Raw genomic sequence first — 20,968 nt, 5'->3', positions numbered from 1 at the left:
GTCCCAGCTGTGAGCGCCCCGGCCCGCTGCACCGCACCCGTCAGTTGCCAAGGTCACAGAGCCCTCAGGGAGCCATGAGGCCGCTCCCGAGGTACGCACAGCCGTTAGCTCCACATCTAGCCCTTAGCCCCTGGCCCGTGAAGAGGAAGCTCCTGTGCTTGTTCACGTGGGCCGGCGGGGGCCGGTGTTCATCGGGTGGGAAATATATCGCGCTAAATATGCTCCCTACAAGCTCGATGACCATGGAGCGCTGCCTGGACAGTTGTCTCTGTCCCCCCCGCCCGGGCTCTGTTCCATTTCTAACAGTGGCAATGTGTGCTCATAGGACTGCATTGCATACAGGACTGTTTGCTGGCAATGCAAACAGTAGGTGGATCTGCTCAGGGTTCCTTCTTCAGGGAGATGTTGCTGAAGGTGGCTCTTGGAGGCCATGCCTGTCTGCATAGAATCAAAGAACCATCGAACAGCCCAGGCTGGAAGGGAGCCAGAAAGATCTTGTCCCACCTTTCGTGGGAGGGAGCCTAGATGAGATTATCTAGTACCCTGTCCAGTCGCATCTTGAAAACATCACGTGAAGGGGACTCTACCACGTGCCTGGGTTCCAGTGATTGGTTGTTCTCACTGTAAAAAAATTTATGTTGCCCCTTGTCTTCTCCATATGGCTCCTCGTGAAGAGAGAGCCTCCATCCTCTTTGTAGCCACTCTTTCAGTACTGGAATACTGTGATGAGCCTCCCCCCGCCCTGCCCCGAGCCTTCTCTCCTCCAGGGAGATAAGACCTAACTCCTTCAGTCTTTCCTCATAGGGCAAGTGGCCCTCCTTTGGACCCTCTCCAGTTTTTCTTGAAATGTGGGGACCAGAACTGGACACAATACTCCAGATGTGGTCTGACAAGCGCTGAATAGAGTGGGATGATCACTTCTCTATCCCTGCTAGTAATATCCTTGTAGATGCAGCCCAGGATCTGATTTGCCTTCATTGCTGCAGCAGCACACTGCTGACTCCTGTTCAGCTTGTTGTCCACCAGGACCCCCAGGTCCCTTTCAGCAAGGCTGCTCCCCAGCCACACAGGTCCCAGCCTGTACTGGGCTCCTTTTTTATGTTGTCCCATGTGCAGGACTTGGCACTTGTCTTTCTTTGTTAAACTTTATACTGTTCTTCCTAGCCCACTCTTCCAGCCTGTCCAGGTGTCTCTGTATGATAGCTCTTCCTTCTCATGTGTCCACCTCACCACCCAGTTTAGTATCATCAGCAAACTTGGTGAAGTTGCTTTCAATCCCATCATCTGGATCATTGGTGAAGATGAACAGCGTGGGGCCCAGTGTCAATCCCTAGGGGACCCCACTTGTGACAGGCTGCCAGCCTGAGTCAAAAACATTGATCACCACCCTCTGAGTGCAGCCTTTAAGCCAATTTTCTACCCATCTTGCAGACCGCCTATCCAATCTCTGTATCTTGCCAGTTTGTCCAGGAGAAGGCTTCCTCATGGGTGGAGGCACAGAAAGAAGACTTTCCATGTTATAAATGGCTTACTAGGACTTTCTAGCTGAATTAGTTTCTGCTGCTGTGGCTGCCAAATCCAGGTGGATGTGGAGTGGAACCCTGCTGAAAGTAGGTCAATGCAGAATGGGTATAGGATTGTGCAAGTAATTACTTTTTCAGTTGAGCAGCCAAATAAGACGGAGGCAAGTAATTCAGAAGACAGCCAAAATAAATGTTATTCTTTTCTTCTTGTTTTGGTGAGGGGGGAAAAAAACCCAAACCCCAACACTTGTATCAAACAAAACATGTTGCTCAACCTGAAATGGTACTTGTAAGCTAGAAAAGAAAGCAAATGGTTTACTGTTTAAACATTTTCTGTTATCCTGAAACCCAGTGATAAAGGCATTCCTCCAAGAAGTGGGAGGAGGTTCAGTTTCCCATTCTGCTTGACATGATTTGAATCTGCATCTCTCAGGTAGCTCATCTAATCATCTTATCTACAAACACATCCATTTGATTTAACTTGCTGTGTTTCTCACCTTCTTGTTTTCTCTTTGGTCTTTGTTTCTTAATATATGTTTTTCTTTCAGTATTTCTTATTCTTGTACCTATTTTTCATTTTTAACAAAAATTCATTACAACTTTGAGAGCATACAGTCCACAGGGCTGAAGCTGTACATACTTCTATTTTAGGTTCAAATAGTCAATGAGGAACATGCCATCTGTGAACATTAAACTTACTTTTCTTGGCACTTGACTTATTTCTAAATACACTACCAATATTTCTGCTATGGACATAAGTGCTTATTTGCCAGGTGAAGTTTCTAGTAAATTAGTTTTATGTGCTAGAGTTCTGGGATTTTAGCAGACGTTTACACCATACCATTGCAAAAAGTAACAGCCGGAGAAATCACAGAACATATCAGAGTTATAGTCAGAAAATGGCATTGAAATGCTGCAATAATTAGATTTTCTGCAATAATTAAATTTTCTTTCCCCCCATGCATTTAAAATTACTTTTCTGAAAATGAGGAAATTACTTACTGTTTGACCAAATTCTTATTTACTGGGTGTTCCAAGGAACAGAAAAGTTTCAGCATGCTTCTGTGCAGCATATGGACTCCAATGTCCCTTGGTAGCAGACCCTGCTTTGCTGACTTAATACAGTAGTTAATTATTCCACAATGGAGATGTTAAGATATTTTTCATATTTAAGTTGTGATACTGTGAGCAGCCTTGGAGCAGTCATTGTTTCTGTCTGTGCTTCATGCATACAAAAGGAGGGAGGGAATATGGAAATACATCTCAGTTATGTAAGTTTAAAACTGAGCATCTGACTCAGCGGAAGGATGTTATGTTGCTTGTCAGACCTGTTTCTTTTATATAAAAGAGAGAGAGAGATGAAAGGTGCGAATACTGCCTGAAATAGTTATTTTAATACAATTTTTATTACCTGGAGCTGATAAACAGAAGTCATGGTTTCAGTCCACTACCCTTCAATAAGAAAAGCAATTAGTGTTATTTACTTACCACTGTGCAGTCAAGTACAACCACATAATTACATAAAGAACAGAACAATGACATGAAGAAAAATCCCCAAACCCGGTAGAAATTTAAACCACCTAATTATGCACATAGTTTGGAAGTACATGTTGTTACCAGTACAATTTTCTCTCCTCTTCCTTTCCTGCCTTCTGTTTCTTACATCCTTTACTGTAATTTATATTAGATTAAGCTATTAGCTCATTGTAGTGAGGAATGTTGCTTACCATGCTAACACATTACACTTCCAGTGCTAAGATCAGTGTATTCAGATACCATGGGAATGCAAGTAGCAGCTAGAATAAAAACGGGAAAAGGTTTTAGTTCGCTTGGCCATAAGGGAAAAATAATTAGCATGAGTAGATCCAGTAATGACATTCATAGTGGGACATTAACAAGAAGATGATACCTAAATATGGTCTGGATATGACTTTCAAATGTGAGGTGAAACTAGTCCTTTAGCCATCACACATTACTGTGCTGAGTGTGTTAGGGGTGATGTTACACTAAGACCTGATCTACCCTTTTCGGCTAAGTCAACAAGAGGTGACATAAAAATGGGTCAGACCAAAGGTACCAAAGCATCCTATACTGGAGAGCTGCCAGCAGTGGGTGCATGTAGCAACACGTTAAAAATGGAATGCACAGAATGAGCGTTCCCAGGTGGAATGCTTTCCAGTTCCCAACTGGAACGCTTTCCAGTTTCCAGCCATCAGCAGTTTAAGGATCTTCTGAGTCAGAAGCTGCTTCCATACCTTTCTGTTTAATAGCCTTAAGCTGGCTCTTGCCTAGTCTTCCCCTCCCCCCCAACATTTATACTTTTTGCTTCCGTAAAGGTTCTCCTATAGTGATCAGTTCTCTGATGTCATTATGTCTCACCCCCAGGTTGCATGTTTTCACGTTTGATGGAAACCAATGCCAGGGACCTTCCTGGAGCTTCAGGAGAATCACAAGTAGACATGCAGCTTGTGGGGAAAATGTCAGCACATTTCTCAACACATCGACATGACGGCTGTTAGCCAGGGTTCTCACCCTCTGGTGTGTTGTTGTCTGCTGCTGGTACAAGCTGTTGCAGCTGAGGGCATGCAACTGCAGAAGCCTCAGTCAAGGACTGAAACCAAGAAAATGCCATTTTGAAGCAAAAGTAATTTCACCACAGGGCTAGATCAGTATAAATGGAGAGCTGCTTTGCCACAGTACGATGCAGAAGGCATGCCACAGGGGGATGCTGGCAGGACAGCATGGGAGGAGCACGACCTCCTGATCTCTACCAGTAAAGGTGCCTCAGTGGCTCATGTAAGTGTACACTGGTGGCAAGGGAGGCTCTGCTGCTGCAGTGTTTCATTCTGCAGTTCTTGCTCAGCCAAAACTCAGCTGTTCTGACCAAGGATGGGGTCTTGACTTGGAGGGAAGGGCGACAGCTCTTGGGAAGTTTTGCATTGCTGGAGTTTGCATGTTCAAGGCTTAAGGCCTCCCTTCCAACAGCGCTGATTAGTGTGGCTTTCGCACATTAATCATTTCAACTCATCCTCTTTTACCAAAAACTCAGGAGCCCACCGACAATCAGTGGAATCACAAAGTTACGTGTAGCAGGTAGCATGCAGGTTGAATGTGAAGTCTGGAAGGTTACATTGGTGCTCATTATCTACAGCTGAGGCATGAAAATGCAGGGGTTTTGTTCTTTTTTTGAATTTAGTCTCAACAGCTTAAGAAATTTGTGCTCTGACCCCCCTCCTGCTGGAAGTTACCACTACCTCAGCTGCAGAGGGATGGTGAAAACACCAGCATACCTAGACAAACTGAACTGGAACATTTTTTTCAGTTCTTATTTTTCATTATTTTGATTTGGATATATCCATGCTCTCCTCTAGGCTGGACAGCACTTACAGCTCCTTGCTACTTCTACTCTTTTCAACCCACCAGCAGTTTATAGGCCCCTACATTTGGGTACTCATTACAAGACTTCTGAAGCCAAAAGCCAGAAGTACGAAGCATGCAATACACTAGTTACTGTCAAGAGAAACTATGACTGCTCAGCATGTTTGACATTGGCTTGAATACCTAAATTGGTGTGCACTTGGGTCGATAAACAGCTGTGGTAGAGGTCAGATCCACTGACCAGTAAGGGACTCAAAATCATTGCCTTACATAGCAGAATCGCCAAGCCTTGCACTGTTAACAGCACTTTCAAAAGGATCACAAATACTGTGATATTTATTGTTTCTTACAGCATCAGACTCAAAGTAACTCCAAGTTTAATTCTCTAAATAAACTTAGAGAAGTTTACCTCTGTCTAGTCAGTACTTCTGAAAAAAGATTTTAATTCCTTTGATTGCAACTGAAAAACATGATTCTTAAATGCTCCCATGCCAGGGGCAACCCAGCTGTAGTCAGTTCAAGTACATGATCCATAAAATCTCACAAACAAATCTCAGGTTTTCTTCTTCTGGATGTCCTGACAAAAAGTTTTCAAGTGTTTGAGTTTATTACCACTGTTCTTCTGTATATACAGTCAGTGCGCACACACACATGCGCACATACATACGCATGCACACGCACACAGAGTTTAAAAGTGATGATGCTTTCTTTCTCCTCAGACCGATGTAATACTAGGCAAGTCACTTAAACCAGTTGCTTACAACCACTGACTCTTCCTCATTTTCTTACACCTGAGCTGACAACCTCAGAATTAATTTTCAAAACTGAGTGTGAAATAAAATTGCATTATCTGTGAAATCAGGCCTTAAGCATTTCAAACGGTCCCTTGAAAAGTATTAAGAATACATCTGGCCAAAAGCTGTCTACATATCAATCTCTACCTCTGCAGCAGACTACAGCACCTGCTCACCTCACATGGCAGTGACGCACTTCCCTATGGTAGTGAAAAACACTCAGAAGAAAACAAGTAATTCTTTTACCAGCAGAAGAGCTGAGGAGCATGCTCTGGGCACGACCTAGGCTCCCTGCGTGAGTGGGAGGAAAGCAAAGACTGAGAACTTGCTTGCTACCTGGGCACAGCCTGTCCAGTGCACCAAGTAAGGCTGAGGCCCCATGAGCAAATGAATCAATGACTGTAAAATTAAAGTCCTTATCACAACAAGTTAGGCATGAGGGGACAAAATCAGCCTGCATTTGCAACTTTCATCTTGGCATTTTCCATTATGTATGTTTTTGACTTTGCATGCTTAATTCTTTTTCTTTGTAATCTACAGCATGTGTGTTCTCCCTCTGTTAAAAGGATAAAAGGCAACCTGATGGGTCATCCTGTGGTTTTTTTCAGACCTGAGTACAGCAGAGGTACACCAGCAGACCGGAGCCACCACACTTGTTTGCGCTAGTGCAGCCACAGCAGAGACAAAAGTCCCAGCTCTTACCCAGGTATGGGGCCCCCGGGGGCATGGGTGGTGGTGGTCTTTGGTTTTTTACCTTTATTGTTTGTTTGGTTACCAGCATTCTTTTTTGGATGGACAGTGTAACACATCTGTCTAGTCAGTATTTCCTCTCTCTGGTTCAAATCACCTTTTTGTTCTTCAAGACACCATTTGTTCTTCAAGAACTGTAATGGCACTTTCACATCCCCGTCCAGGGCTGGTTTTGCTTCTTCTGGGCTGTAGCATAAAATAACTGCAGTTCTGAAATTTCTTCCTTTTGCTGGCGGGTTGCTGATCTGTCAGCAAGTCCAGAAGAGGTGGACAACTCCAGTGCCATATAGATGTGCCACACAGAGGTGCTTTGTTTGCGTCCCAAAGCAGCCATTCCACACCCCCTCTTGGCAGCAGGGCTAGCTTATCTCTCCAGGGCTCTGGTGTAGCTGAAATGAGCAGCAGAGCCATGGCTGCCTTGCTGTCCTAGAAAACTACCTTTGCCCATGCCTAAATTCAGTTCTGCAGCTGCTACACACATCCCTGGTCTCATTAAATCAAGGACTTCACAGTGTACCCGCAGTTCATTTGCGTGCACATTGGCTGTGCCGTGTGCATAGCAAAGTGCTCTGAAAGAAACCCAGGCAGCCTCCTTGTGCTGCCTGGCTCAGGAAATGTGGACACAGAATCATGAGGGGGTGAGCACGATATTGGGGTGTCCTAGTGTGCAGAGAGAAAAGAGGGCTGACCAACATGGCCTGCCAGGGTAAGAAGCCTTGGCTACCTGTCAGTATAATGCTCTCAGGGCTGCTCACACAAAATAATCCTGGGGCAGCTTCTCCTGCTGAGGAGGCAGACAGCTTTCCCATCCCCTGGACACAAATCATGCCCTTATGCATCTCTGACTCTTGCTTACAAGCAGAACTGCCATCTGTGGGCATAGTCATCCAAACACCAAGACTGTCCTCCCTCTCTTAAAATAGCTGTTCCATTTTAAAGACAGAGATTTTGGAAGCATTTTTTGTTCCTGAATGTTGCATCCCCCAAGGAGGAATGGGTCATAATTCTGGATTTATATTAGGCAACGGTTCCTAAAAATGAGCAATGATCGATTTGTGAAGCAGGGGTTGTTTCCCAGCATCACCATTTGGTAAGCACCTGTGAAGAAGAGCTACCAGAACGGATATGCATTTCTAAAATAGAAATTTAATTGGTGTTCTGTGGTTTGCGTCTTGCTCTTTGATGGTGAAAACTTAACTGGAGCATAAGGCTGAGTGTCTAAGTGAGAGAGTGTCTGAGAGCCAGGTGCTTTCCTACAAGTTATTGTATTTTATTTCTGATCTTAATCTCCTTTCTCTCTTTCCATCCAGGATGGAGCAGTGCCACTGGACTACTTTGTTTGCTGTGGCACGAATGCAAATTGGTGATGGATTTTGAATTGACTGGTAAACAAGAATGTCTACAGGGTGAGACTGGGTGCAGTGCAGAGGTTTCCCCACCCTCATGCTGGCTGGAGATGCTACCTCCCCAGAGCACGAACCAACGTCTTATAGATATCTTAGCTTGGGCTCCCAGAGTGGTTTAATGTACATTGTACAGCTCAAACACTTTGTAAGCTCAAAGCAGTTCTGCTTACTAATGTCCTTGTGCTGTATGTGGTACATGAGGATTAGTTTTATTGATTATCATTAAAATGTTGTCTCCACTTATTTTTGCCCATTACAAAGAATGTTCTGCTGGCTAAAGCCAAATAAAATATTTCTACCATTTTACCTAGTTGGCTACAATAGCCTTGATGTAAATCCTTTGTGATTTGCCTATAGCATAACTTTTGCCACCTTCCCAGGCTCCCCAAGCAGGGCACTAGGCAGATTTTGACTGCAACAAAGGGGGTGAGTTCCCAAGTATTGCTTCAATTGCTTTCACAAGGAGGAAAAAGAAAAAAAAATAATAAATCCCACTTTTGCTTTGCCCTAACTGACAGCATCTAAACCTGTGTCAATTAAATGGCTGCTGCTGCTGCTGGCAGCCAAAGACAACAACGTTGTGGTGGGGGTAGAGGAATCAGGCTCAGTGAATGCGTGGTAGGTATCTATATGCAGTCAGCTTTCTCCTATGCAATTGCAATACAATTCACCACCTTGAGCTACTCCACGACTATTTCTGCTGGCACGCTCTCCCTGCCTGAGGAAATGCTGTTTATATAAATAAGGTCTATGGAGCATTGTTGCTGACTCTTTAAGAGCTCCAGTGACTTGGCTAGGAAGTTGCACTTGATGAACCATGTCCTTAGGGTGTCCTTGACACACTTTCTTGGGTGACACACTTCGTCTTTTCACACTCCACAGGAGCATTCATGCTGAGCCACACATTTAGGCAGGCTACCTACCATACCTTGATGTAAGATAAATCATTTTAATGATATGTGTGAGCAAACTTCCAAGATTTTTTTCATCTTATGATGTCTGTGCTGAAGAAGAGTTGCTGCTGAGAAGAAATCATAATTATGCCAGCAAGAATACTTATCTAGTACAAACTAGTTCTCCAGTAGAGGAAGTTTTTTGCAGTCTCCCCCGAGTTTTTAACGTAGCTGCAGCTTTTGCTTTTAATATAACAAGGCTTCCTAAAGTGCATGTTCTGAGTCATTAGCAGCTCATTACAAATGTCAAGCATCAAATAATTAATAACAAAATTTACTCCCAAATTAACCCAAAGAAAAATCTAGTGGTCCAGAAATACTGTCATTAATCATTCTTTAGATGAGTACTACCCATCCTAGAAATCAAAAGTCATGAATTAGCCCTGTCCTGCTCCCTCCAAACCATGGCTTAAAAATCAGAAGTAATTTTTTTGTGGTTGAAACAGTCTGAATTATTTTGTTTGCCTTGTGGTAACTTGAGACTGTATCTCATACTTGGATCATGTTTTTAATTATAAGTTCCCATGACGGCTGCAGATTTCCTGTTTAAGGAAAGCCAAGATTCTCCCACACCTGACTCCATTTTGGGTAGAGAAACAAATTTTGTTACTCTGCTAAAACTGCAGGTGTTGGCCACAGTGAATACAGGTGGTATGTTTCAAAGACAGCTGATAATCTGTAAAATCAGATAATACATTGAATTGATTGTGAAATTTTATCTTTGGATGCCTTTCTATTTACTTTTTTGTTTCTTAAAGCTTCTTGCCAGAGAAATACTTTTTTCCCCTTTGCATTTAGGATTTTGCATCTTAAATACTGTTTCTACTGGGGTGCTTCAGTGACAATTTTAAGATTTTGGTACACCACAATCCACCAGGGCTAAAAATGCAGCCAAATTTTCTGATACAATAGCAGAAAACTTAGCCCAAGAGCTTTACAAAAAGGCCATAGGAAATTCTCAGATAAAAAAATTGAAACATCACAACAAGTTTAATACAAACCAGACACTTTAAATGTTCTCGTAGCTGAAGCCTGCACAATCGGACTGTTGTGAATTAAAAGTTTAGCTCTCTAATCATAAAAAAAAAAAATTAAAAAAAAAAAAAGAAAATAAAGAGCCATGAGTCCTTGCAATGAAGCATTTCCAGATTTCCAATATCATTTTTTTCAGGGGTTTCCTTGACAAAGTCTATCATCCTGTCTTGCCCTGGGATTTCTGTGATCTTTTGTCATTATCCTTAAAGGCACTACACAAATAATCTTGGCAACATCCACACTGTGAGGGGAAGAGGGCCTGGGAACACCAAAACCATGTCCTCTTGACTTCCAACCAGCCTGGTAACAGCTGCGGGCTGGGCACAATGTATCTGCCCCGGGCTGGAGGGACAGGCAGGCAGACAGAGCCCCCCTATGCCCAGTGTGCACAGGCTCTCCCTGCCTCCATGGGGCTCTGGGGTGTACATGCAAGCATGGGGGCCGTGGCTTGGTCATCAGAGCAGTCCTGGACTGCCGTTCACTGCAAGGTCAGCATCACCCTTGGCTTTCCAGGGTGTCGTGGTTTAACCCCAGCCGGCAGCTAAACACCACACAGCCACTCGCTCACTCCCCCCCTGCAGTGGGATGGGGAAGAGAATCAGAAAAAAAAGTAAAATTCGTGGATTGAGATTTGAGATAAAGACAGTTTAATAGAACAGAAAAGGAAGGGAAGAAAAAGAAAAAATGCACCAAATAAGTGATGCACAATACAATTGTACAATTGCTCACCAGCTGCTGACCAGTTGTCCAGCCAGTTTCCAAGCAGCGGTCACTGCTCACCAGCCAACTCCCCCCAGCTTATATACTGAGCATGACATCATATAATAGGGAATATCCAGTTGGCTCAGCTGTCCTGGCTATGCTCCCTCCCAGCTTCTTGTGCACCTGGCAGAGCATGGGAAGCTGAAAAGTCCTTGAGTAGTGTAAACACTACTTAGCAACAACTAAAACATCAGTGTGTTATCAACGTTATTCTCACCCTAAATCCAAAACACAGCACTATACCAGCTATTAGGAAGAACATTAACTCTATCCCAGCCAAAACCAGGACACAGGGCTATCCTTCCATAAAAAAGTCACCCGGCTTTAGTTGTGCCAGTGTCGTTAGATACAAACCTCATAGAGAAACATGTGGGCATACCAAAGAGCACTTTATCCAGCATCGCCCGGGAAGAAGGGGGACGCTCATACAACTACCTGCTAGGCTGCTTTAACTCTGTTGGTTAAGCATTACACCTCAGCAGCAAAGCTGTGTAGGCACAAAACCTGTGTGTATGCTATGGCTAAATTTGGGGGGGAAGGGGGATTTGCACATCTACACGTGTGAAATAATTTCTTATCATCTGCTGCCTGCAAGCCAAGCACACCCCCCCTCACATCCGAAGGCCCAGTTTTGTCCTGTTGTTTCCCCAAACACCCTTCCTCCCAGCATCTTTGTATATTGCTGTTACTCAAACAGGAACTGTTTGTGTTCACAGCCTTTAGCAGATGATGCAGTTCTTTTATCTCCCTTTGGCATCTCCCTGCGAGTTGCCGATGCAGCTGTGTACACATCTAAGAGCGAATTTTCTAGGACAGCACTGTGAGGCAAAACGCTTTCCTTATTTGTTTTCTCTCTCCTTTCATCCTAGCTCCTCTTGCCCCCTTCTCTGAGCTCTTTTTTTTATCCTCCTTCCCTTTTGCTGGTCTCTGTCTGCAAAACCAAACTGGTACTTGTTGCTGGTGCTGGGACCCTATGTAGGTCAACCTCTGTGAGTCACGAATCTGAGCTGCAGTGGCCCTGCAGCTGCTTCTTGATGCAGGAGGGTAATCGGTCTTATCATTTCTTGTGCCACTTGGCCCTGCCTCTTTTCTGCTTCCTTGGCAGACACCAGAAGTGCCATGCCGTGCCAGCCCACCTGGCTGCAAGCTGCACAAAAATCCCTGGCTCGTCAGGCCAGGAGTCCAAAACAACTTACAGACCTTCCCATTCGGTGCCTCCTTCATGACCACGCAGAGCCATGAGCACGGGTCTTGTCCTACTGCTAGGAAATGCTTCTACACAGTGCCCTTTCAAGCAAAACTCCCACAGCCCACAGGACTGCAATTTTAAATGTCACTCAGAAATGTTCTGTGCCTGCAGATGGAGGGGGGGAACTGGAGTCTGCCAGCTGTGGGATTGCTCTGAAAGGCTGTTTTGTCTGCAGTGAGACCCCTTACCCTTTCCAGAGCTGCAGGTCCATACAGCAGTTACTTCACCAGTGCTGTCACCAGTGTAAAAAATGTGGAACGATGCAGAGCTGTCCTCCTTGTCGCGTTCCTGCTTGACTTGCTTAGGCGCTTTTGAAACCCCTGTGAGCCCCCCACCCATTGCTTTGTAGCACTGAAAATGAGTCTCAGCATGACCCTCAGTCCCTTTCCTACAAGTTTTCAGTAACAGAAATGGAAAGCAAATCCAAATCTTCACCCTCATCAGAAACCTCAGCTGCAAGGCTGTCCTACCATTTCATATGCTGCTTTTATTTTTGAACTTTTAGACCTGTGACACATCCTCTACAAAGGTTAAATTCAAAATTAGCTGCATGAGCATAGAAAGGAAATTCTGTTTCTCAGCGTACATTATAGTCCCCAGCCCCCTCCAAAACAAAATGGAAGTGTCTCTGGTTCAAGGCAGCCTACACAACAGTGAGCTGCAGGAGCTGTAAGCTATTATTTTAGCTCCCAAGGAAAGTAATTACTATAGCAACCAACACATCCGAATGGCTCTTTGGCTGCTACTGTGCCAAACAACTTGTGCACAAAGGCACATCTGAAACATGCTGTGTAAAGTGTTCTTGGGTAGCTGTGTTTTTTGAAGAGCTTTATAAAACGTGCGTTACTGGCTCCTGATAAATGACTGCCAGAATAACAGCAAGCAATTGTACCGTGCCATGATTCTAAAATAACCTAATCAATGGCTCAGTATATTTGCCCCTGAAGAGATGAAGCAAAAAAAGTGCAGGCTCCATTTTAAGCCTGTGTGCTGGGAAGTACCCAGCAGAGTTGAAAATACATTCAATAAACAGACAATAAAATGGTGGGGGGAATGTCTCCCCTTTTGTTCTGTGTACTGATGCAAACTCCCTGCAGGCTTTAGTGCCAGCTCGTCCCCTTGGGTTTATTGGAAAAAGGGATTTAATTACAGCCTTGTAATGCTGGAGGGTGTAACAAGTGACGTCTGCGTTCTTTTCTGTGTCTGTGCAGCAGCCAGCCCCAACAGACCCCATCTCCAGCTGCAGTGCTGGGTACATTACTGTTGCTATCAGTGAATAAGGAAGCTTCTTGGGCAACAGCAAACTGTAATCATTGGCCACTGCTTAAGTGTTACAGCACTTGGAGTGTTTCTGTCACCTTCAAATCAAAATGCCGCTGGTGTAATAACAGCTTGATCGTTTCTGGGCTCTGCGTGCAAAGCTGCATCACTTCATGGTGCTGAGACAAACAGCTTAGGTTCCCCAAAACAAGAGATCTGGTCCAAGCAACCTGGCCCAGGAGTACTGTCCAAAGATTCCCCACAGGGGGATACAGACATGTCACCTATCTCAAGGATGGTGAGTGGCACTAACATCACACCCCTGCTCCATTACACAAGGCAGCTCTGCTGAAAATGGGAGTTACAGATCTGGGTAACTCCGAACAGAGTTGGATCCTATAAGTGAGCACAACACATCCCTTCACAAACCTGAATTGCCTTTTAAGATTTTTTTTCGTCAGTTGAGTCTTAAAGTCTTGCTCAAATCCAGAATAAACTGAAAATCACAGCTGGGTTTAAAATAAATACAAAATTAAGGAAGAAAGTGTAGTGATGTAATTTATTACAGAAGTGCCTTAGGACCCACCAAAAAAGGATCTTGTGAGAGCAGGTATGGCACGACAGAGAGTTTTGGTTGACTGTAGCCTTTTAAGCAAAGTCACTTTATTTTGGATTAAAGAAAAACATCTGAAAAAAGCACAAAAATAAAGTATCCATAAGAAAACAGCACTAGCATGTGTAAAATCCGTTGCCTCGCTTCTGCCTTGCAAAACGGTAGCTGCCCCGCAGGCACCTGGAATTTCCAAGCTGCTGATCCCAGGGAAATAAATTCTCCTCTGTAATTTTTCTCATAACAAGTTTATTTTCTGACAGTAGCTGACAGTGCATTAAATGGCTCCATCTCAAAAAAAAACCCAACAAAACTGTTCTTTTTCACAGTGTGCCTTTTATTAGCTTTTTGGTGGGGGAAAGACAGGATGATTCACTCACAAGCTGACTTCCCAGTTCGCCTTGGCTACTAAACAGAAATCTCTTGCCTGGTTTAGAGCAGCTGGGGCCAGGCTTCTGGGCAGCACGTAACCTGCCTTCATGCCACACCTCTGCTATACGTTCAGGGTCACTGGCTGTGATACAGCAGATAAATCCTTATTCCTTATAAACATTTTGGGGTTTGGGTTGCAAAAGGCTGCTGCAGTACCTGTTCAGTGAGAGCAAGGGGAGATACAGAGAGAAGAGCGAGTGCACTGCCCAGCTACTTGTGCAGAGCTGCAAGGCAGAGGAGTGAAACCAAAGTCTTGGAGATGTGCAGCACGCTTTTCTGAACACACACCAGCTGTGGAAGTGCCCTGCTGCTAATCTCAGGCATGTTCAGGCCCCATACTGCTGTTTTCTTCTGGGAAGAAAGAAGAGAAAAATGCAAGGAGCTTGCATTTGACTCTCACTGTAAGCAAAACTCAGTGCCACAGGGAATAAGGCCTGAAACAAACTCTCTCTTAAAAATAGGAATGACCAAAAAGAAAATCCCGTGTGATGGGTGCTGAACACAACTCGCTTGTATCCTGCCTCTTCCCCTTGTCTGCCTCCCCCATTTGCCAGAGGTAGACAGGTAGGATGCACACAAAAGCGAACCATGAGAAATCCTCTAGGTAATGAAGCAGGACGCTTGAAATACCTTGCTCAAATCCTGAAACTGACATTGCTCCACGGCCCTTACTGTTTCATGCAAGATTCAGTCGTGTGCAAGCTGGTTTCTTTTCTGATTTACCTGACAGCTTGAAAGTTGGGTGAATGGTTCATGAACAGATTTGTCTGTGGTATTGCTTTTGCACTTGCATAGTCTTAGATGTCACTGGGGATTGAGTGATCTTGCATCTGTGAAGGTATTGTGCATGCCTATTATATCAGACAAAGAGTTGCATCTGGACCTTCTCTGGTGTGAATCAGAGAAGTAAATCAAAATGGCAGCTCCCGTCGTGTTAAAAAAACACACCTTAATGAAAACCTGTCTTTGTGAAGCAGAAATGCTTCCTATGTGTGGAGAAGCACATTAAGAGAAAGGTGTTGAGGGAGCCAAGGTGCTAAGGAGTAAGCTTCTGGGAACGCTTTGCACGTGAAAACACTTCATGAACGGTTATAAATGCGGCTGCCCTTTCTTCCACCTGCCAGGAGCCTTCCTCACTCCAAAGTTTGTGCTGCTCCCTGGCCTGTTTCAAACGGGAGGTGGTATTGATGAGCAGTAAAAAGCATGTTTACTTGCAATGTTGTTTTCAGATAGAGAGCCCTGGCTGTGAAGGTGCAGAGGGAAACAGGAACAGCCGTTTGTGTTACACTGCAAACACGAGGCCGTCATTAACAAAGAGGTGCAGATTCCAAAACCACCTCTGCTCAGCCCCGGGTGGGAGGTTTTGTTTCTGTGTCGGCTTGGAATCCGTGGTTTGTCTTGTCGAAAGGTGATTGCTGTGTTGGAAATGAATATTTAGCATTATTGATTGAGGTTTTTTGGTGGCAGTTCTTGGAATTACTGGTTCTTTGAACAAATTCTGGAAATGGGCCCTCATAAAAATCCAACAATATCAAATTGTAGTGAAGTTCTTTCGCCTTGCACTTGAGCCTTGCCAAGAGATGTCAGAAATGTGCACACACATTACTTAAATGTTGCTAGGGTTTTCCCGCAGACTGAAATTGCCTGCAAAGACCTGAGACAGACAGGAGAAGTTGGTATTTCAAAAGATGATGATTTTTAATGAAGTCTGGGTCAGGGCCACGTGAGCATGATTTTGAGAATAACACCTGGCCAGCAAATGCCCTGAGCCTGATTTACAGCTCCTTCAGCAGGCGCTAGACCTGCCTTATGCCTCTTGTGGAGGGGCTAAGGAGGGGACATAAAGGGACATAAAGCATTTTGTCATGTCATACTTTGCAAGAGCCCTGAAAGCCGTGGCAGTGTAATGAAAGTGGGGGAGAAGTGCTGGTGGCGGTGATGCTCTGTCCTCCGAAAGCCCAAATGTGCAGGCTGGCAGCCGCGCTGCCTGGCCCCGGCAGTACAAGCCTGAGCACGCACAGCCTTGCTCCCTCTTTTCGGCATCCTTTCCTCTCTCCTCCGCCACCTCCAGCCGACCAGACCCAGAGGGCCGCTGCCCTCAGGTGAAAGCCCTTGGCACCTCTCCACACTCCACTGCATCCCTCCGTGGCTGCGCTGCCGCTTGCCAGCGTGCCGTCCGCCGAGCCGGGGTGGCGGGGCGTAGCTGACGCATGGCACAACTCCTCCCAGCGCTGGAAGGCAATCATGTGATTTTTATGACTGCTCTCTAGAACTGCTCTACTCCCGGCCACCGTTGCTTCCTCCTGAGCGTCCTTCCCTGGCAGGGCCGCAGCTCCTGCCGGTGGTGCCAGGAGCCAGGATTTGGGGAGCAATGACAGAAGTGAAGAGAGAGGTGTTCGGGCAGATGCCCCAGGAGGAAGGAGGAGGAGTGGTGGAAAAGTTCATCTTAAAGTCGGACAGTGTGAAAGTGGAGATCCTGTCCTTAGGGTGCATAATCGCTGCTCTGGAGACGAAAGGCAGGGATGGGGAGTTTTCAGATGTTGTCCTAGGCTTCGACACTTTGGAAGGTGGGTTTAAATCTGTTTCTTTCAGAAAAAAAAACTTTAAAAAAAAAATTCAGGCAATTTAACCAGCGTTTTCTGGTTTACTGCCACACTGCATGATTTGGCTTCTAAGGGTCCCCTCCAAATCATGGGCTGAATAAATACAACTCCTGCTGCCTGTCCTGGGTTCAGTGGTGGATGGGGAATGGGGACACTGGTGGCTCCAGGTTGCAGTGTGCCCCTCTAACAGGGCGGCTGCGTCACGCTTTGACTGGCAGTGACAGAGGCCTTTTCTGCAAATCTGCAAAGAATACAAGATCCCATCAGGCTGTTTTAATCAAAGACGTGTATGACTAGCGAGCTGTGTGTCCTATGAAACACCGGGACTGCAGTCACCTATTTAGTACTGTGGGGAAGCAGAGAGAGACACCTCTGAGTCCGTAAGCACACCTGCAGACCACCCAATCCTTGCGTTTTACCATGCGCTGTTTTTCTGGCCAGGTTACACGAGGAAGCACCCTTTCTTTGGCGCTGTTGTGGGGCGTGTTGCCAACAGGATTGCGAAGGGGAGGTTCACCGTGGACGGGAAGGAGTATCAGCTCTTCCTCAACAATGGGCCCAACAGCCTGCACGGAGGCGCCAGGGGATTTGACAAGGTGAAAATCAGGCTGGCGGGTCCTGGTGTCCTCCAGCACAGTCTGTGGGGTTGTGGCAAGAGGATATGATGTCTTCACTGCCGACCCTGCAGGGTTTTCTAGTGTAATTGATTTGAATCAGCTCCCAGAAAGTGCTGTGAGTGCAGGAACAGGGAGAAGTGAGACCCTGTGAGCTGCTAGGTCAGCTTGTCTTTGCCCGGGTGGCTTAGCAGGGCTCACTTATGTCATCCTTGGATGCCATGCAGAGGGTTGCTGTGCTTCCTCTGCGTTACTGCAGCCCTGAGGCCTTGTAAGCCCAATTCTGACAGGGTTGTCCTGGGGCGAGGTGCTGCTCCCACAGAGCCTGGGTTAGAACATGGCGGTGAGGACCCGGCCTCATGCACAATGGAAGCTCCCGAGGCGCCAGCTGCACTGCCTCAGAGTGGGTACTGTAGTTGTCCCAGTGCCCAAAGAAACTTTCTTGGGGAACAGTGATCCATGCAGACTCATTTGTGCCTGCAGTTTCAAGGCTGTTACCTGCCCACAGCTCCTCCCAGAGTCAGAAGATCCTGGGTTTGCAGAAACTGCATATCATTGCTGCTTGCTTTTGACAGCACTCCCAAGTACAGGGAGAGCAGGGTGGTGCTGCAGGTTCAGTGCGGTTATTGCATTACCCCCTTTGGTGCCACTTTCATCCCAGTGACAGCATACCCCAGGCTCTCACTCTGACTCACAGCAGATCAGGCCTGCAAAATGCCCCAGTATTGCTGTGTCCCCTCCTCAGCCCTTTCCTGTGATCTCCTGAGATAAAATAACCTTTCCCTGGCCTTAGGGCACTCAACCCTTCCTATCTTCTCTCATGAGCTGCTGCTGAAGTTCAGATACCAGCTGCTTAAAAGTAGTAAGAGCATCAGAGCATCTCCTCTCTTGAAAGCCTTGTTGATAACCCTGCTGATTGCATAGCAGGCTCAGAAGTCTCTGCTTTCCTGAAGCCTTGGGCTTTGTCTGATCAAATGCATTTGTAACCACCAAGTAGCTGATCCACCATTTCCCCAAAGGAACACATACGAATGTGCTGGTGCAGCTACTTTCCTGGGTTAATGTTTTGTTTCATGAAAGGACATCCAGGCTGATGGGGCAAAAGTCAATGTCTGGAAAAAAGCTCACTTCTGGGCAGCGCAGTGCAAACTGCAATCATATCAGGGTCAAACGGTCCTCAGCAGCCTTAGAAAAAAGGGAGTACTGGGGTGACTTGGCTGTTGTACCCCCAAAGAGTACAATTTGGTTTAAAGTTTCTTTATACATCTCTTGCCTCTTCCCCTTGCTTGCTGAAGGCACGCCAACTTGGTGGGGACAAGGCAGTGACACCTCCCAGCCAGGGCTTTGTGTCCTCTGGCCTATGGGGCATGCTCAGGCACCTGCTCAAGACCCACCCCAGCCGGGTAATGGTCACTGTGCAGAGACCTGTAGTCAACCCTAACAAAAACAAGACATGCTGGCTCTTGGCTGTGAATATCTTGGCCATCTTGTCAGTTTTTCCTGATCTCGCAGACCTCGGTGCTGTGGTTAGCGTGTGATCTGATGACAAGGAAGCTTGCAGCCACTTTTGCCTGGCGGCAATATCTGACCACGCTGCTGAGGGACTGGGGGACTTTAGAAAATAACCCAATTAGCTTTAAAAAATACTGATATCTGCATGATTACTGGCCTTTAACAGCTTTTTCTTCAAATAACTCAAATAGAAACTCATATATAAAACCACAGCATCCCACAGCAGTGGGAGCTGCAGTCAAATTGCACTCAGTGCAGGAGGACCTGCTCTGCAGCCTGGTTATCACATTTGGCACCCTCAGTTCCCGTGTTTGGTGAAAATGTTGGCCTTTGACAAGTGCCCCAAGTTTGCGATCTCTGCACGGCACATGAAAGGGGTCATCTCAAAGGCATTATCTGGCCCCTGCCCCTAGATCTGTTCTCTGATTAGACAGTAACTATTGGGCACCTCGCCTCTTGTCACACATCCATCCTGCAAGGGGCTGAGACATCTGCATAGTATCAGGTCCACGGCCAGGGTCAAGCAGGCTGTCTGGGCAGCTAAATTTACAGTGTGCTGGCTTGCTTCGCTCGCCAGCAGGTTCGGCTCCAAGTAGAGCCCTGGTCTCTGGCAGGGGCAAGAAACAGAGAGGTCCCAGTTCTCTGGATTAGCACTGACGTGTGGATGTGTCTGGCAATACATCTGGTACTATTTAACCCAACCCCAGCTCCTAAGCAGGAGCTCCCAGTGTGCATTTACATTGTCCTAGAAACCAGCCCCGAGTTAGCTGAGCAAAGGGTGGCACCTTGTTGAGGCAACATTGCACACCAGGAGATCCATGGGAGTGGGAATAAGTCCAGCTGCAGGGCAAAAATCAAATGCGTGGACCCTCTTAGGCATGGAGTAACGCAGGCTAGGACAGACCCCCGTCAGAACAAACTGCCTCGTTTATTTGGCTGCTCATTGGAAAACTTGTTCCTGCTGCTGGCCGTGGCTGACCAAGAGCAGGCTGGTGCTTGTGTTTTCTCCCACTTCCCTTTTTCTTTTTCAACAAGGGGATATTGTTTTTTAGTCCTTCATGGGGAGAAAAAGATTATTTGGTCTTTTTTTTTTTTTCTTCTAGGAGTAAGAGCAGGAAAGATGATTGAAAAAACCTTTGTTACAGTGCATCATTCCCTGAGTACCTTTTGTCCCTGGGTTCAGCCCCAGCGTGGGGCAGGAGAGAAGGGCACCATGTTTCCCATGACTGTCCCACCAATAGCATGCTCCTTGCAGGTTCTCTGGAGCCCCCAGGTCCTCCTGAATGGCGTCTGTTTCTTCCGACTCAGCCCCGATGGTGAGGAAGGCTACCCCGGTGACCTGAAAGTCTGGGTGACCTACACGCTCAGCGGCGGGGAGCTGGCCATCAACTATCGAGCCCAGACCAGCAAGACGACACCCATTAACCTGACAAACCACGCATACTTTAACCTCGCAGGGCAGGTAAGCATAGGGAGATGAACCCCGTGAAGGGACACTGTGCAGGGGAGGAAAGTCTGGGAAATCATGGGATGATCCATGGTCTTCCTATGGGATTATTGGGACCAACATGCTGGTCTGGGGACACAGCATGCTTCTGGGGACACAGCGATGAGGGTTGTCTCTATGCATCCTGGGCTGCATGCAGCCTACGAGCTGGGACAGGACTGAATCACATAGATCTCAACTGAGGATGCGTTATCCCAGTGCATCGTGAATAGAGACATCCCATCATGAATATTAACTCTCCTTTTGTGTGTAACTGGGGAGTTTCAGTCTCTCCTGGTCCCTCAGGAAGATTACAGAGGAGGTGCAGAACTGGCATGCCCTAGTGACGGACTGGCATTCCTTAGCTGTCTTCTGTTGGCACTTCTGAGACAGCGTACTGAACCCTTGCGTGGATGGTGCAGCTGAGATCAGGGCCTATAGTGCCAGCCAGAGTCAGCGCAGCACCGAAATACCCAGGTCAAAATGGGGAGGAGAAACATCATGGAAAGGGGATGTGAGGCAGCCAAGGTTGCAGAGCGGGGCAGTAGCAGGGTGCAGAGAGCTCCCACACACCAGTCCAGGGTCCTGCCAAGTAGACGGG

At 46.3% G+C, this 20,968-nt stretch overlaps 1 protein-coding gene across 1 annotated transcript; it reads left to right on the top strand.

The window, feature by feature from the left end:
- Nucleotides 1–16,523: 16,523 nt before the first annotated feature.
- Nucleotides 16,524–20,343, top strand: GALM (galactose mutarotase (aldose 1-epimerase); the record flags this gene model as incomplete). Its single annotated transcript, XM_009584182.1, has 3 exons — nucleotides 16,524–16,719; nucleotides 17,197–17,351; nucleotides 20,137–20,343. Coding segments are annotated over exons 1-3 (558 nt in total), but the record flags the coding sequence as incomplete, so codon positions are not given.
- Between the last annotated feature and the right edge of the window lie 625 nt (nucleotides 20,344–20,968).

The sequence above is a fragment of the Fulmarus glacialis genome, unplaced genomic scaffold (assembly GCF_000690835.1).
Source record: "Fulmarus glacialis isolate BGI_N327 unplaced genomic scaffold, ASM69083v1 scaffold17268, whole genome shotgun sequence".
Taxonomy (NCBI): Eukaryota; Metazoa; Chordata; class Aves; order Procellariiformes; family Procellariidae; genus Fulmarus; species Fulmarus glacialis.
The sequence above is the reverse complement of the archived record's forward strand: the minus strand, read 5'-3'. Positions and strand labels throughout refer to the sequence as shown.